The sequence below is a fragment of the Sapajus apella genome, unplaced genomic scaffold, assembly GCF_009761245.1.
Source record: "Sapajus apella isolate SASKATOON/1434 unplaced genomic scaffold, GSC_monkey_1.0 scaffold209, whole genome shotgun sequence".
Lineage (NCBI taxonomy): Eukaryota > Metazoa > Chordata > Mammalia > Primates > Cebidae > Sapajus > Sapajus apella.
The window spans coordinates 184,699-200,485 of record NW_022437149.1 but is presented as its reverse complement, the minus strand read 5'-3'; the positions used below and the strand labels follow the sequence as shown (position 1 = coordinate 200,485).

Below are 15,787 nucleotides of genomic sequence, written 5' to 3'. Positions count from 1 at the left end.
TTTTTTTTTTTTTTTATTGGAGACAGGGTTTCACCATATTGGCCAGGCTGGTCTCGAACTCCTGACCTCAGGTGATCTGCCCACCTTCGCCTCCCAAAGTGCTGATTACAGGCAGGAGCCACTGAGCCAGGCCAGAAATAATTATTTTTCAATCTTAGTGTCTTCTGTTTCTAGTTTTCTTATCCCTGAAGTATAATCTTTGATTTCTATATAATCTAAGTCATGCTCATCTATCCCAGAGATGTCCCTGAAGATACATCACCCACAATTTCCCCTCACTTAGTAATTACAATTCAACCCTTCTATCACTCTGCTACATACCAAAATATTACTGCACAAAACTAACTCCATTTATGGATTCTTCATCCATCCTTGGTTGGACCTCTAGTGAAATATCCCCATGCCATTCTCAGGCAGTGGAGATTAGAGAGAAGGCGCTCTGTTTGAAAACCATAACAAGTCCGTGGGGTTCCTATGGTTGGGGTACACGCTAAAATTCTCTCTCTGTCATTTACTCTCAGGGAAAGTTTCAAATGGAAGACTTAGTATATAATCCGGAACAAGTGCCACGTTACTACCAAAATGCCTACCTGCACCTGCGACCCTTCTACAACACAACCCGCAGCTTCCTTGGCATCCACCGGCTAGGCGGTCCCTTGAAATGTGGCCAGCCCCAGGAAGTGCTTGTGGATTATTACATTGACCCGGCTGATGCAAGCCCTGACCAAGAGATCAGCTTCTCCTACTATGTGAGACCGGGAAAGGAGGACGGGTAAAAGTATGCTGAGAAGGAAAGAGAGTAAGAAGAGTCAGAGCGTGTACCTGGATTATCTGAATGCAGATGCACATCTAATTAAAAACCATTTTAGGGCTGGGCGCGGTGTCTCACGCCTATAATCCCAGCACTTTGGGAGGCCGAGACGGGTGGATCACGAGGTCAAGAGATCGAGACCATTCTGGTCAACATGGTGAAACCCTATCTCTACTAAAAATACAAAAATTAGCTGGGCATGGTGGTGCGTGCCTGTAGTCCCAGCTACTCGGGAGGCTGAGGCAGGAGAATTGCTTGAACCCAGGAGGCAGAGGTTGCGGTGAGCCAAGATCGCGCCATTGCACTCCAGTCTAGGTAACAAAGAGCGAAACTCCGTCTCAAAAAAAAAAAAAAACAAAAAAAACCATTTTAAAGACACACTAAAAAAGTAAAAGAGCAGTTGACATTAATTTAAAATATATTTTTCATTTAACCCATTATATCCAAAATATTAACATTTTATTTATTTATGTATTATTATTATTATTTTTTGAGACAAAGTCTTACTCTGTTGCCCAGGCTGAAGTGCAATGGCGCGATCTCAGCTCACTGCAACCTCCAACTCCCAAGTTCAAGTGATTCTCCTGCCCCAGCCTCCTGAGTAGCTGGGGATTACAGGCATGTGCCACCACACCTGGCTAATTTTTGTATTTTAATGGAGATGAGGTTTCACCATGTGGGCCAGGCTGGTCTCGAACTCCTGACCTCAGGTGATCCACCTGCCTCAGACTCCCAAAGTGCTGGGCTTAGGCATGAGCCACCATCCCTGCCACCAAAATATTAATATTTTGACATGAAATCAATATAAAAAGTTTTAATAGATATTTTACATTATTGTTTCAACTGAGTCTTTGAAACTCAGTATGTATTTTACACTTGAGCATATCTCAGTTTGCACTGAGCACATTTCAAGTATTCAATATTCATTCCCACGTGGCTATGGAATACTGCACGGCCCAGTATAGGTGTAAGGGATGGAAAACACTGGGGGAAAAAAGAGGTTCTGAGCAGGAACCCAGGAAAATTGTGTGGGAAAATAAAATGAGGAATTTACTGAGAAAATTGTGCTGGCCAGGACCTAAAAAAAAAAAAAAAAAAGTGAGTGGTTAGGAGGGAGAGAGTGAGTCGGGGAAGGCATGGAACTCAGGATACTTTTTTTTTTTTTTTTTTAATTTAGTTGAGATGCAGTTTTGCCATATTGGTCAGGCTGATCTTAAACTCCTGACCTCAGGTGATCCGCCCACCTCGGCTGCCCAAAGCACTGGGATTACAGGCATGAGCCACCGCGCCCGACCAGGATACACTTCATTCTGTGTTCCATTGTCAATATCATCAAATAGATGATATGGGGTTATAATTCACATTGATAGCAGCCTCATTCGGGAAATAAAATTGTAACTTGGTAATCTGAAACCAATGTCTAAGGATAAGCAGCTTTCCTGGTCACCTGGGAGACAGTCAGGAAGTAGAATGGAAACCTCAGGTTTGATGGCTCCAAGCCTCTTTGTTCCCTTATCCTCCTGTGAGTCATGAGACACTTTCTCCCCTCTGGATCATTGCAGTAGCTTCTGTGGTTTCAGTGTCTTCATTAAGCGAAATTTTTAAAAAATCATCTTAATACAAGGAAAAGAGAAAAGATAGGTGGGAAATAACAAGCCCAAGTGATAATGTGGGCTCTGTCTTCAGGACTGAAGTGTGGGGAGAAGTAGAAGAAAAGTGAAGTTGAGGCCAAGCCATGTGGAATGGCCGATGCCGGGCGGGCGTCCGAGGAACCCACCCTGGAGACCTGCAGGAGCCCTGCAGGAGCATGACAGGACGGCCTGCTTACAGATGAAATCACTGGGTTCCGTGTCCAGTGAGAGTGGACAGGAAGGGGGAGTTAGAAAAGATTTCTCCTCTTGGTTGTTCAGTGTCAGAAGGGCTCAGGATAGTTTAGGAAGAAATTATTTCCACTCAATTTTAAATTGAGTGGTAATTAAAAAACAGCTGTGAGGATGGATTTTAGCCGACTTTATGTCACAAGGATTATAAGAAAGTAAAATTTGGAGATCTTCAAGAAATGACAGACAGCAATCTATTGTGAGGAACACTTTCTAGGCTGCCAGACACCTCCCATCCACCTGTGTGGTTCTCAGCCAGACTTCCTGTAAGGTGTATTCTCTGTGAGGTCTATTGCTGAGTTTAAAATGAGGAAACTGAGGCCTGCATGAGAACAATTAAGATGCCAATTTATTCGGCTCCTGGGCGAGGTTCCGCGGTCCTGGGGAAAGAGGCCAGGGAAGTCACGCCTGACTCTTCTAGGCCTGGGGTTTTATAGAGAGTGAAGGCGTTTGATTGGTTGCGGGGAAACAGGGCGTGGTCGGGGCAGGCTGCTATTGGTAGGTAGGCGGGATCTTCCAACTAGGCCCCGAGTGCAGACCTTAGTGCTGAGTGCAGAGGGGTTTTCCAAGTTGGGATAGGTGCCAAGTGCAGAAGTGAGCGTGTCCGAAATCCCGGTGAGGCAACCGGCCTTACACTTCCAACTGCAGGAAGGGCCACCAGGACCCACTGGCAGCATCCTGCATTTGTCAAGCTGGTGGATGCTGGGTGAGGTTTTGGCCCAGGCTCTGAACTGTGAAAGGAGCCTCTCCTCATGGAGGGATGCAGAGATGCTCTGGCAGTTGGTCCAAGGTGAAATTACCATAACTTCTGTGTAGTTAATTATTTTATTTTCTTTTCTTCTCTAGTTAATAGGGAAAGGAAATTTGGTGATGGAGGGGCAGAAACACCTGAACCCTAAGAAGAAAGGTAAGTGTGCATGTTTTTCTTGGAAGAGAACAGGATATTTTTAAATTCCAGAAAACAATTCTTGTACACAGAAGCAATGGGAATGCAACACTAACAGTCATCACAGGAGAAGAGAAAAATGAGAAGTAGCTTGCACCATGATGCCTGCACTGGCTCAATGAAAAGTGCATATGGTTAGATGCCGTTGGTAGGTGAAAGAGCATTCTAATTTCCCTGTATATTTCCTCTTCTCTTTCAGGACTGAAAGGCTCCTTCTGTCTCTCACTGACCTTCACTTCCAGACTAGCCCCTGATCCTTCCCTGGTGATCTATGCCATTTTCCCCAGTGGAGGTGTTGTAGCTGACAAAATTCAGTTCTCAGTCGAGATGTGCTTTGACAATCAGGTAAAATGGTAGCAGAGAAGGGTGAAAACAAAAGTTGGGCATAGAGAAAGATCTTGTGTGTGCTGGGGTTGGAGACGAGACAGGTCAGGGAAAGAAGATAACGTTGATATTGGATGTTGTATTAGATTTATGTGTTTAGTGTTTTGGGTTTATGTTGAAATCCATCTCTCTCCTACTTTTTCTTTTAAAAAGTCATGCTGACTGGGGCACAGTGGCTCACTCCTGTAATCCCAGTGGAGGCCAAGGCAGGAGGATTTCTTTAGGTCAGGGGTTCTAGACCAGCCCGGACAACATGGCAAGATCCTGTCTGTATAAAACAATTTAAAAATTAGCTGGGTGTGCAGCACTTTGGGAGGCCGAGGTAGATGGATCACCTGAGGTCAGGAATTCAAGACCAGCCTGGCCAATGTGGTGAAACCCTGTCTCTACTAAAAATATAAAAATTAGCTGGGCATGGTGGCTGGTGCCTGCAATACCAGCTACTTGGGAAGCTGAGGCAGGAGAATTGCTTGAACCCCGGAAAATGGAGGTTGCAGTGAGTGAAGATTGTGCCATTACACTCCAGCCTGAGTGACAGAGTGAGACTCTGTCTCAAAAAAAAAAAAAAAAAAATTATCAGGGTGTGGTGATACACACCTGTAATCCCAGCTAGTCGGAAGGCCGAAACAGGAGCATTGCTTGAGCCCTGGAGTTCAAGACTGCAGAGCGAGACCCTGTCTCTATTGTTTGTTTGTTTTGTTTTTGTCTTTTTTTTTTTCAGATGGAGTTTTGCTCTTGTTGCTCAGGCTGGAGTGCAATGGTGCGATCTCAGCTCACTGCAACCTCCACCTCCCAGGTTCAGGCAATTCTCTTGCCTCAGCCTCCAGAGTAGCTGGGCTTACAGGCCTGCACCACCATGCCTGGCTAATTTGTTTTTTTGTTTTGTTTTGGATTTTCAGTAGAGACGGGGTTTCACCATGTTGGCCAGGCTGGTCTTGAACTCCTGATCTCAGGTGATCCACTTGCCTCAGCCTCCCGAAGTGCTGGGGTTACAGGTGTGACCCTGGTCTCTGTTTTCAAAAAGAAGAGAGAAACTGGGAAGCCACATGTTCTATATAGTTATTCCACACATTCTCTTTCTACTTTTGTCTTCTAAACTTTCTCTATCCTTCTACTGCTCACGTTTCCCAACTCTATCATGACATACAAGTCCTAAAGAGCTAGACTTTGCAAAGAAAGAGAAGTGCAGAAGTGAACAGGTTGGATGTCATAGCTGGGGCATATTTGCTGATGACCCAAATCACGTTGCTTCCCCTCCTTTCGAGGCTGACCTGATCCCGAACGCGTGCCTTTCCCTTCCCCAGGTTTCCGTCGGCTTCTCCCCCTCCCAGCAGCTTCCAGGAGCAGAAGTGGAGCTACAGCTGCAGGCAGCTCCCGGGTCCCTGTGTGCACTCCGGGCGGTGGATGAGAGTGTCCTACTGCTTAGGCCAGAGAGAGAGCTGAGCAACCGCTCTGTGAGTAACAGTCTGCCGACACAGTGGGAAGAGGGAGTTGATGGAGAAGACAATTAAGAGGTAGGTTTCAGGCAGTGGAGAGAAAGTCTTAGGAAATAAATAATGCACCGCCATAAGGTGGTAACAGGCTGGTGTAGAAATGAAGTTGCAAAAGATAAGAGAAGGGCATGGTTAGTATGAAGGCAGAGGTAAGAAAAGAGAATGAGCCTGGAATCCCAGAACTTTGGGAGGCCAATGAAGGCGGTTCACCTGAGGTCAGGAGTTCAAGACCAGCCCAGTCAACATGGTGAAACTCCGTCTCTACTAAAAATATGAAAATTAGCCAGGCATGGTGGTATTTGGGAGGCTGAGGCATGAGAATTGCTTGAACCCTGGAGGCAGAGGTTGTAGTGAACCTAGATTGTGCCACTGTACTCCAGCCTGGGTGACAGAACAAGACTCCATCTCAAACAAAAAGAAACGAAAAGAGATAGGTGAGATAGGGGTTAAGTTTTAGAAAGAAAGAAAGGTAATCCCAGCACTTTGGGAGGCCGAGGCGGGTGGATCACGAGATCAGGAGTTCGAGACCAGCCTGGCCAAGATGGTTAAACCCCGTCTCTACTAAAAATACAAAAATTATGTGAGTGTGGTGGCAGGTGCCTGTAATCCCAGCTACTCAGGAGGAGAATTGCTTGAACCCCAGGTTGTAGTGAGCTGAGATGACGCCACTACACTGTCGCCTGAGTGAAAGGGCAAGACTCCATCTCAAAAAAAAGAAAGTAAGAAAGGTAATTATGACAGAATAAATATAAAAATTCTAGAGTAATGAAGAGAAATCATGCAGGAGGAGTAAACTGAGCAGCAGAATCCGAGAGACGTTTCTCAACTCATGTCACTATGTCAACGCGTTATTTCCTTTCCCCCTCTCATCTCAGGTCTACGGGATGTTTCCATTCTGGTATGGTCGCTACCCCTATCAAGTGGCTGAATATGATATGTGTCCAGCATCTGGCCCGTGGGACTTTCCTCAGCCCCTCATTGACCCAGTGCCCCAAGGGCATTCGAGTGCGGCTATCTGGAGGCCCTGGCTCTCAGAAGGCTCAGACCTTTTCAGCATTTTCCAGGTAGGTCTTCTTACCCATGTTGTTCTTATGGAAAAGATGGTGGTGGGAAGGGGCAAAGGAAAATTCATATCTAAGAAAGCGAAGAGACTCATATGGGCACTGATGGGAACAAAATCTTGAAAGAAGCTTCTGATGTGTAAGGCGGCTTCTGTTGGCCCTTATGCTTGAAGAAGATGTCCCATTGCATTGAAGAGAACCACTGTGAGAGAGGACAGACCGAGTCTTCCTCTTTTTCTTGTCCCCAGACACTGATTTCCATGAGGTCAGGAGGGAAAATTAGGGAAGGTAGGCCAGCGGTCTCTTATCATTATTATTATTATTTTTTTGAGACGGAGTTTCGCTCTTGTTACCCAAGATCGTGCAATGGCACGATCTCGGCTCACCGCAACCTCCGCCTCCCGGGTTCAGGCAATTCTCCTGCCTCAGCCTCCTGAGTAGCTGGGATTACAGGCACGCGCCACCAGGCCCAGCTAATGTTTTGTATTTTTAGTAGAGACGGGGTTTCACCATGTTGACCAGGATGGTCTCGATCTCTTGACCTCGTGATCCACCCGCCTCGGCCTCCCAAAGTGCTGGGATTACAGGCGTGAGCCACCGCGTCCGGCTTCTTATCATTATTATAAAAAATAATTTGCACCTATTCTGTGAGCGGGATTTGGGATGCTGTATTCCAAGTCTGACCAGGAGATCCCTGAGGTCAGGAACTAGGACTTATTCATCCTCCTAGTCTCTCTAATGCCTGATCCCTCATAATGCTCATTGGATTTTTGTTGAATTGAGCACGCTGATACGGTCGCTACCCTCAGCACGTTCAGAGTGTAAGTCAAACAATAAGGACATGGTGAATAATATTTAGAGAAGCATTAAATGTATGTAATGATGAAATAAATGTAACTGACAGCCTTTCGTGCTAGCCGGAACAGAAGCCAACCAGTCTCAGGGGCTGAGTTTTGGGTAAGAACACCCAGTTTCACCATTCATTAAGAAAGAATGTTTTGTTTCAACTCTTTGATGGTGGAATTTCTGGGCAGTAGCCCTTGTAATTGGGGAAGGGACCAGCTTAACATTTCCTTCTCTGGTCTCTATCAGGACGTGGGTCTTAAAATACTGTCCAATGCCAAAATCAAGAAGCCAGTAGATTGCAGTCACCCATCTCCAAATTACAGCCTTCCCATGGCCAAAGGTAAGCCACCTCTGTGGTCTGTGGATTCTCTGAGATGTTAACAGTCCTGGAACTCTGCAAATTTCTTCTTTGTGTCTAGCCTGAGGATGCTAATGGGTTGTGAGTCACAGATGCAGGAAGTTTCCCAGGGGTTCTGTCTCTGGGGAGAGCTTTTGCAGCCTGAAGATTATGTATCCATTCCCCGGCCAAACCTCCTTGGCCACCACTTCCCTCGATGGCCTTTGTGACTAGTTAGTTTCTCTTTGGTCTTTCCTCCTTGCCTCTGACTGAATGTTCTCTGCTTCCTTCTAAATTTCTTTCTTTCTTTTTTTTTGAGATAGAATCTTGCTCTGTCGCCAGGCCGGAGTGCAGTGGCACAATCTCGGCTCACTGCAACCTCCGCCTCCTGGGTTCAAGCGATTCTTCCGCCTCAGCCTCCCAAGTAGCTGGGACCACAGGCACACGCCACCACGTCCAGCTAGTTTTTGTATTTTTAGTAGAGACGGGGTTTCACCATGTTGGCCAGGATGGTCTCGATCTCTTGACCTCGTGATCCGCCCACCTCGGCCTCCCAAAGTGCTGGGATTACAGGCTTGAGCCACCGCGCCCGGCCCCCTCTCTAAATTTATTTCTAATAATCCCTCCATCCCAATTTATGTCACAACAGAAGTCTTCTGTTTCCTAAAGTTTTCTTATTCTCAGTTTTTTCAGGAGTTGGTGATAATCCACAGGCTTTTGAGTCATCATCTTCTTCACATGGAGCAGAGGCTTCTCAGGTCCGCCAGTACTTCCCGGAAACCTGGCTCTGGGATTTGTTTCCTATTGGGTAAGTGATGACTCAGAAATACAATAACGGGCCAGGTGCATGGCTCACACCTGTAATCCCACCTGTTGCTCTGTCACCCAGGCTGGAGTACAGTGGTACAATCGTAGCTCACTGCAGCCTCAAACTCCTAGGCTCAAGCCATCCTCCTGCCTCAGCCTCCTAAGTAGCTGGGACTACAGGCATGCACCACCACACCTGGTTAATTTTTAAATTTTCGGTAGAAATAGGATCTCATTATGTTTCCTGGGCTGGCCTCAAACTGCTGGGCTCAAGCGATCAGCTCACCTCAGCCTCTCGAAGAGCTGGGATTATGAGCATGAGCCAGCACACCCCACCGAATTTGTGGCTTTATTCACAAATGTTCTCCTTGCACCATGCCACCTCTGCCTCACGCGGGTCCTCGTGTTCTCACAGTAATGCCGGGAAGGAGGCGGTCCGTGTCACAGTTCCTGACACCATCACTGAGTGGAAGGCGATGAGTTTCTGCACTTCCCAGTCAAGAGGCTTCGGACTTTCACCCACTGTTGGACTAACTGCTTTCAAGCCATTCTTTGTTGACCTGACTCTCCCATACTCAGTAGTCCGTGGGGAATCCTTTCGTCTTACTGCCACCATCTTCAATTACCTAAAGGACTGCATCAGGGTGAGAGCCAGGGATGCAGGAATCAGGTGTCAGCCCTGGAATCACACCTCCCCCATAAGTGTGTCTCTAAATTGGAGGCATCCCAATTTTCCCAGGGAAAGAGACGAGACGTCTGTGTCTTGGCCCCAGGTTTCCCTAGGCTTCTGTGCACTACCTTCTTTGTTTGAACCCTTTGTCTCTTAAACATCCTCCTTAGGTTCAGACTGACTTGGCTAAATCGCATGAGTACCAGCTAGAATCATGGGCAGATTCTCAGACTTCCAGTTGTCTCTGTGCTGATGAAGCAAAAACCTATCACTGGAACATCACGGCTGTCAAATTGGGTAAGAGAGGGAGGCCCGTGACGGGTGAGGGAAGCCTGCAGCAGAAGCCCAGTGACTGAGAACTCAATCGTTTCCTCCGCCACATCTGCTTTGCTTCCTCCTCCCTCTTCATTTTATTTACTTCTATTTTTCTCCCTCCTAAGGCTGTTATAAGTCAATACACAAACACTCTTTAATAGGTGACCGAACAAATGTATTCAAACTGGAATATTTTGAGTGTGAAAGGGAGAGCTTTTCATATTTATAGCAGGACGAGGGAGACATGGTCATGTAACGAATCAAGGACCTAATAGAACAGTTCCTGGGCCAGGCCCTAGTCTAACTGCTTTACATACTCATTTAATTGATTAATTCATTAATATTTATTTGTTTATTTTTGAGAGGACGTCTCGCTCTGTTGCCCAGGATGGAGTGCAGTGGTGTGATTTTGGCTTACTGAAACCTCCACCTCCCGGGTTCAAGCAATTCTCCTGCCTCAGCCTCCCGAGTAGCTGGGATTATAGTCACGTGCCACCACACCTGCTTAATTTCTGTATTTTTAGTAGAGATGGGGTTTCGCCATGTTGGCCAGGCTGGTCTTGAACTCCTGACCTCAGGCGACCCGCCTGCCTCAGCCTCCCAAAATGCTGAGATTACAGGCATGAGTCATGATGCATGGTCTTTCATTTTTTTTTAGAGATGGGATCTTACTCTGTCACCTAGGCTAGAATGCAGTCTAGGGGTCATGACTCACTGTGGACTCAACCTCCCAGGCTCAAGCGATCCTCTCACCTCAGCCTCCAGAATAGCTGGGACTATAGGCTCATCCCACCACCATGCCCGGCTAATTCAATTGACAGAGAAGGGGTCTTGCTATGTTGCCCAGTCTGCTCTCAAACTCCTGGGTTCAAGTGATTCTCCCGCCTCACCCTCCCACAGTACTTGGATTACAAGCAAGAGTCACTGCACCTTTAACTCATTTAATCCTCACCCTAACCCTATGGGAGGTCAGTCACTTATAGATTGAATCCTTGCAACTCAAAGTTTGATCTTCAGATGTGTTAGTTATCTGTGCTGCTTGACAAATTATCATAAAACTTAATGTCTTAAAAGAGAAGACATTTATTATCACACAGATTTTTTTTTTTTTTTTTTTTTTTTTTTTTTTTTTTTTTTTTTGAGGCGGAGTTTCACTCTTGTTACCCAGGCTGGAGTGCAATGGCCCGTGATCTCGGCTCACCGCAACCTCCGCCTCCTGGGTTCAGGCAATTCTCCTGCCTCAGCCTCCAGAGTAGCTGGGATTACAGGCACGTGCCACCATGCCCAGCTAATTTTTTGTATTTTTAGTAGAGACGGGGTTTCACCATGTTGACCAGGATGGTCTCGATCTCTTGACCTCGTGATCCACCCGCCTCGGCCTCTCTAAGTGCTGGGATTACAGGCTTGAGCCACCGCGCCCGGCCTTATCACACAGATTCTATGGGTCAGTAGTCTGGGTGCAGCTTAGCTGGGTACTTCTGGCTCAAGGTATCTCATGAGGCTGCTATCAAGGTGTCAGTCGGGGCTGTGGTCTCATCTGAAGACTCAACTAGGAGAGGACTGATGTTCAAGCTCATCCCAGTCTCTGATCCTCACAGGCTGCTAGACGGAAGGACCCAGTTCTTGGCCTCAGCTGTTGGCTAGGGGCCTCACTCAGTATCTCATCACATGAATCTCTCTGCTGGGCTTCCTCAACACACGACAGCTGTCTCCTGCAGTGCAAGCAATTTAAGAAAAAGGGTGCACCCAGGATGGAAGCTGCAGTCTTTTTTGTAACCTAATCTCAGAAGGAACACCTCATTACTTTTGCCCTGTTCTGTTTAACAGAAGCAAGTCACTTAATCCAGCCCACACTTGATGGGATGTAAATATCAGGGTGTAGGGGTCTCTGGGGGCCCTTAGAGGTTACCTACCACACTGGACTAGCCTCTCTGGCATCACCTGGGAGTTCGTTAGAAATGCAGAATATAGGCCTCACCCCAGGTCTGTGGCGGCAGAATTTGCACTGTAGCGAGATCCGCATAAAAGTTTCAGAAATGCTGATCCAAATGAGAATGGGCCTCACTGGTACCTCTGGCAATACGGCTAATGCCTTTCCTTCTCCTTTTTCTCTCAGGTCACATTAACTTTACTATTAGTACTAAGATTCTGGACAGCAATGAACCCTGTGGCGGCCAGAAGGGCTTTGTTCCCCAAAAGGGCCAGAGTGACATGCTCATCAAGCCAGTTCTCGTCAAAGTGAGTTCTCTTCAGAGGTAGAGATAGCAACCGGCCGAGGGTGCTCAGCATCTCGTCCTGCTGAGTTAGTCTCTCACAGCAGCAGTACTCCAGTCCAACCCGGCGGCTTCAACTTTCTCCTTCCCTGGCCCCTTGAACATTTGCCTAACCCACACCCATGGCCTGGGAAAGCACCAAAACCTGGCACGTCGTAGACACTCAATGAACGTTAGCTTCCCTAATTAAAATGTCTGTCTTCATCTGGCTGGCTTTTTTGTCCCATCATGAAGCCCATTGTCAATCTTGCCTCTTAAAAGTTGCCTAAATGTGTCTTTAGCGAGCACTTGCCCAGAAAGAACTTTACAGAAAGGGCCCATCCTGGGGTTAACACAGAGTTCCTCTGAGCTTCAATGAGCAGCTCTTCTCTGCAGTTCTGAGGGAAGCCCCGGGGCACAGCGAGAGGCCTCCCTTCCCATTCCTTTAGTGTCGCCCTGCCTGATGTTCATCTTCGTTGTTTTTAACCTATCCGTGTCTCTCTTCATGCCAGCCTGAGGGAGTCCTGGTGGAGAAGACGCACAGCTCACTGCTGTGCCCAAAAGGTAGGTAGATTCAGAGCAGGACTGATGGTAAGAATTCCCTTGGGGGGCAGGAATTTTTGTGTTTTATTTTATTTTATTTTTGAGATGGAGTTTTCCTCTGTCGCCCAGACTGGAGTACGGTGGCACGATCTCAGCTCACGGCAACCTCTACCGCCTGGGTTCAAGCGATTCTCCTGACTCAGCCTCCAGAATAGCTGGGACTACAGGCACGTGCCACAACGCCTGGCTAATTTTTGTATTTTTAGTACAGATGGAGTTTCACCATATGGGCCAGACTGGTCTAGAATGCCTGACCTCGTGATCTGCCCGCCTCGTCTTCCCAAAGTGCTAGGATTACAGGGATGAGCCACCGCACCCAGCGACAGGAGATTTTCATAGGCAGAAGGAGGAATGCACAAGACCAGAAGGAATAGGAGAGGCTGGGGTGCCGTTACTCAGGGGGCTGATTAACTGAGGCAGGAGGAGGAAGAGAAAGCGTGCAGCGATGATGACTCTCTGTGGAGTTTATCTTCAGCAAGATCACTATGAATAGTACCCAGTGCTTTCTGCATCCCAGAGAAAGCACTGAGTCTAGAAATCCTTGGATTATAGAAAGTTCTTCTACAATTTGAGCTTGAGAACCCCTGCAATCCCCCATCTTCTGCTGCGTCACCTTTTCTCTGCCTCTCACAGGAAAGGTGGTATCTGAATCTGTCTCCCTGGAGGTCCCTGCCGGTGTTGTTCCTGACTCGACCAAGGCTTATGTTACTGTTCTGGGTAAGCAGATTCTTGGCTCAACGAGGAAAAGGCGGGTGGAGGCTGCAAAGTTGTGGAGTGGGGCAGGACACGTGGACCTATCGGGAGAGCATGACTAACAAGTGACGAGGAAGGGCCACATCTTTTTCCTTTTTTGTTCCTAGTACGGTTCCTGCAGCATAGTTGACATTTATAGATTTGAATTGAGCTCGTGGGCTACAATGTAGATGTTAATGAGTCACTTATGTCCGGCTCACTGGCTTGGTAAGTCAGTAGGCAACTTGGAAAAGAGAGTCAGGATTGTGTGTTGTAGAGAAACTTGGTGATTTGGAGGGCAATGAATGCATACGCAGTGGTAGAGGAACTTAGAGATTGAGCCTGTATAATAAGTTTTGTCACATCACTCATCAGCTCAGTGACATGCCTTTTTAAAAGCCCTTGGCTGGGTGCGGCGTCTCATGCCTGTAATTCCAGCACTTTGGGAGGCTGGAGCGGGCAGATCACCTGAGGTCGGGAGTTCAAGACCAGCTTGGTCAACATGGAGAAACCCCATCTCTACTAAAAATGTAAAATTACCTGGGCGTGGTGATGCATGCCTGTAATCCCAGCTACTCGGGACACTAATGCTGGAGAATCGCTTGAACCTGGGAGGTGGAGGTTGCGGTGGGCCGAGATCTCGCCATTGCACTCCAGCCTGGGCAACAAGAGTGAAACTCTGTCTCAAATAAATAAGTAAATAAATGCCCTGAACTCTCCTGGATAGCCTATGCCCCTCTTTGTCCTCTAGCACCTCGTACGTATCCAGTTTGATATTGTAATACTGTATAAAATTGTTTATAATGAGTAAAATTGTAATTGTTTGCTCCTCTGTGAGTTCTTTGAGGGTAGAGACTGGGTTTGATTTACTGTTGACTTCGCAGGGCACATAATAGGTACTTACTACATTGATAGCTAATACATGTTTGTTGAGTGAATGATGATAACTCTTCGAGGGTTCCTTCTTCTCTCTACCGCCACCTTCTCTCTCACCTTTTGGATTCAGGAGACATTATGGGCACAGCCCTGCAGAACCTGGATGGTCTGGTGCAGATGCCCAGTGGCTGCGGCGAGCAGAACATGGTCTTGTTTGCTCCCATCATCTACGTCTTGCAGTACCTGGAGAAGGCGGGACTGCTGACTGAGGAAATCAAGTCTCGGGCAGTGGGTTTCCTGGAGATAGGTAAGTTGGTTCAATCTTTCTTTTTTTTTATTTTTTATTTATTTTATTTATTTCATTTTTTTATTTTTTAAGGTAGGGTTTCACCATGATGGCCAGGCTGGTCTTGAACTCCTGACCTCAGGTGATCCACCCACCTCGGCCTCCCAGGGTGCTAGGATCACAGGCGTGAACCACAGCGCCCGGCCGGTTCAATCTTTCTTTCTTGGACACTCTCCTCCTCTAAGCCCTATGACAGATGGATAAGAGACAGGGAATTCCAGCCCCTGAAGGGTCCATATCCTTGAAAATCATGGTGGTGTTTTTTGAAGAGTTGTCACTGTGATCTAAAACCACATTTGGTTTCCCAGGGTACCAGAAGGAGCTGACGTACAAACACAGCAATGGCTCCTACAGTGCCTTTGGGGAGCAGGATGGAGATGGGAACACATGGTAATATCACCCAATTCCCAATGAGAGCTGTACTCCAGCGTGTAATTCCTGAGCCTTCCGGAACGATTCCGCTACCTCTCCCCTTAAGCCCAGTCCTCCTCGCACTCAGCCTTCTACCTCTGTAGGACTGCTAATTTCACCCTCATGTATGGTCAGTTCCAAACGCTTCTCCCTGAGCTGTGCCTCCCCTGTTCGTGTCCTCATTAGTGCCCATTAATTAATGCCTCCCTTTTCTAGGCCTGCCATGGCACATGTTCCCTCAGCTACCCTTCTGGAAGCGCACACCCAAATAAATGAAAAAAATGATCACACCCTCACCTAGAAATTCCCCTTCATGCCGCATTTCCCTCTTTACCCATGTAGGCTGACAGCCTTTGTCACAAAATGCTTTGGCCAAGCTCAGAAATTGATCTTCATTGATCCCAAGAATATCCAGGATGCTCTCAAGTGGATGGCAGGACACCAGCTTCCCAGCGGCTGCTATGCCAACGTGGGCAAGCTCCTTCACACAGCCATGAAGGTGCGGGTCTGTCCAGGAGCCTGCAGCCGACCACGGTCTGGAAGGCCCTCATGCCTCTGACCGAGAAGAAGTGAAAGGGCACTGGCCGGGGAGTCAGTTTTCTTCTGGTCTGCACTGTGGCTCTGGACGACCATGGTCATAATGCTCAACCGGTCTCGGCCTCAGTTTTCATGTCTGTAGAATGAGAATACAGATGAAGGTTGGGTGCGGTGGCTGATGCCAGTAATCCCAGCACTTTGGGAGGCCAAGGAGGTTGGATCATTTGAGCCCAGGAGTTCCAGACCACCCTGGGCAGCATGGTGAAACCCCATCTCTACAAAAAAAATATGAAAAATTAGCCGGGCATGTTGGTTCACGCCTATAGTCCCAGCTACTTGGGTGGTTGAAGTGGGAGGATGACCTGAGCCCAGGAGGTTGAGCCCGCAGTGAGCCATGATTGTGCCACTGCACCCCAGCCAGGGAGACAGAGTAAGATACTGTCTCAAAAAAAAAAAAAAAAAAAAAAAAAAAAAAAAAAA

The 15,787-nt window shown here is 47.4% G+C and overlaps 1 protein-coding gene across 1 annotated transcript in view; it reads left to right on the top strand.

The window, feature by feature from the left end:
• Positions 1–15,787, top strand: part of A2ML1 (alpha-2-macroglobulin like 1) — a 59,151-nt gene that overhangs the window by 27,465 nt on the left and 15,899 nt on the right. The window contains exons 11-25 of the mRNA XM_032270359.1: positions 522–749; positions 3,538–3,598; positions 3,837–3,982; positions 5,326–5,475; positions 6,390–6,578; positions 7,668–7,761; positions 8,443–8,566; positions 8,981–9,209; positions 9,406–9,532; positions 11,667–11,788; positions 12,315–12,366; positions 13,039–13,122; positions 14,144–14,320; positions 14,668–14,749; positions 15,113–15,269. Of these exons, the coding sequence (XP_032126250.1) occupies positions 522–749; positions 3,538–3,598; positions 3,837–3,982; positions 5,326–5,475; positions 6,390–6,578; positions 7,668–7,761; positions 8,443–8,566; positions 8,981–9,209; positions 9,406–9,532; positions 11,667–11,788; positions 12,315–12,366; positions 13,039–13,122; positions 14,144–14,320; positions 14,668–14,749; positions 15,113–15,269 (2,022 nt within the window). The remainder of the gene's footprint in view (positions 1–521; positions 750–3,537; positions 3,599–3,836; positions 3,983–5,325; positions 5,476–6,389; positions 6,579–7,667; positions 7,762–8,442; positions 8,567–8,980; positions 9,210–9,405; positions 9,533–11,666; positions 11,789–12,314; positions 12,367–13,038; positions 13,123–14,143; positions 14,321–14,667; positions 14,750–15,112; positions 15,270–15,787) is intronic.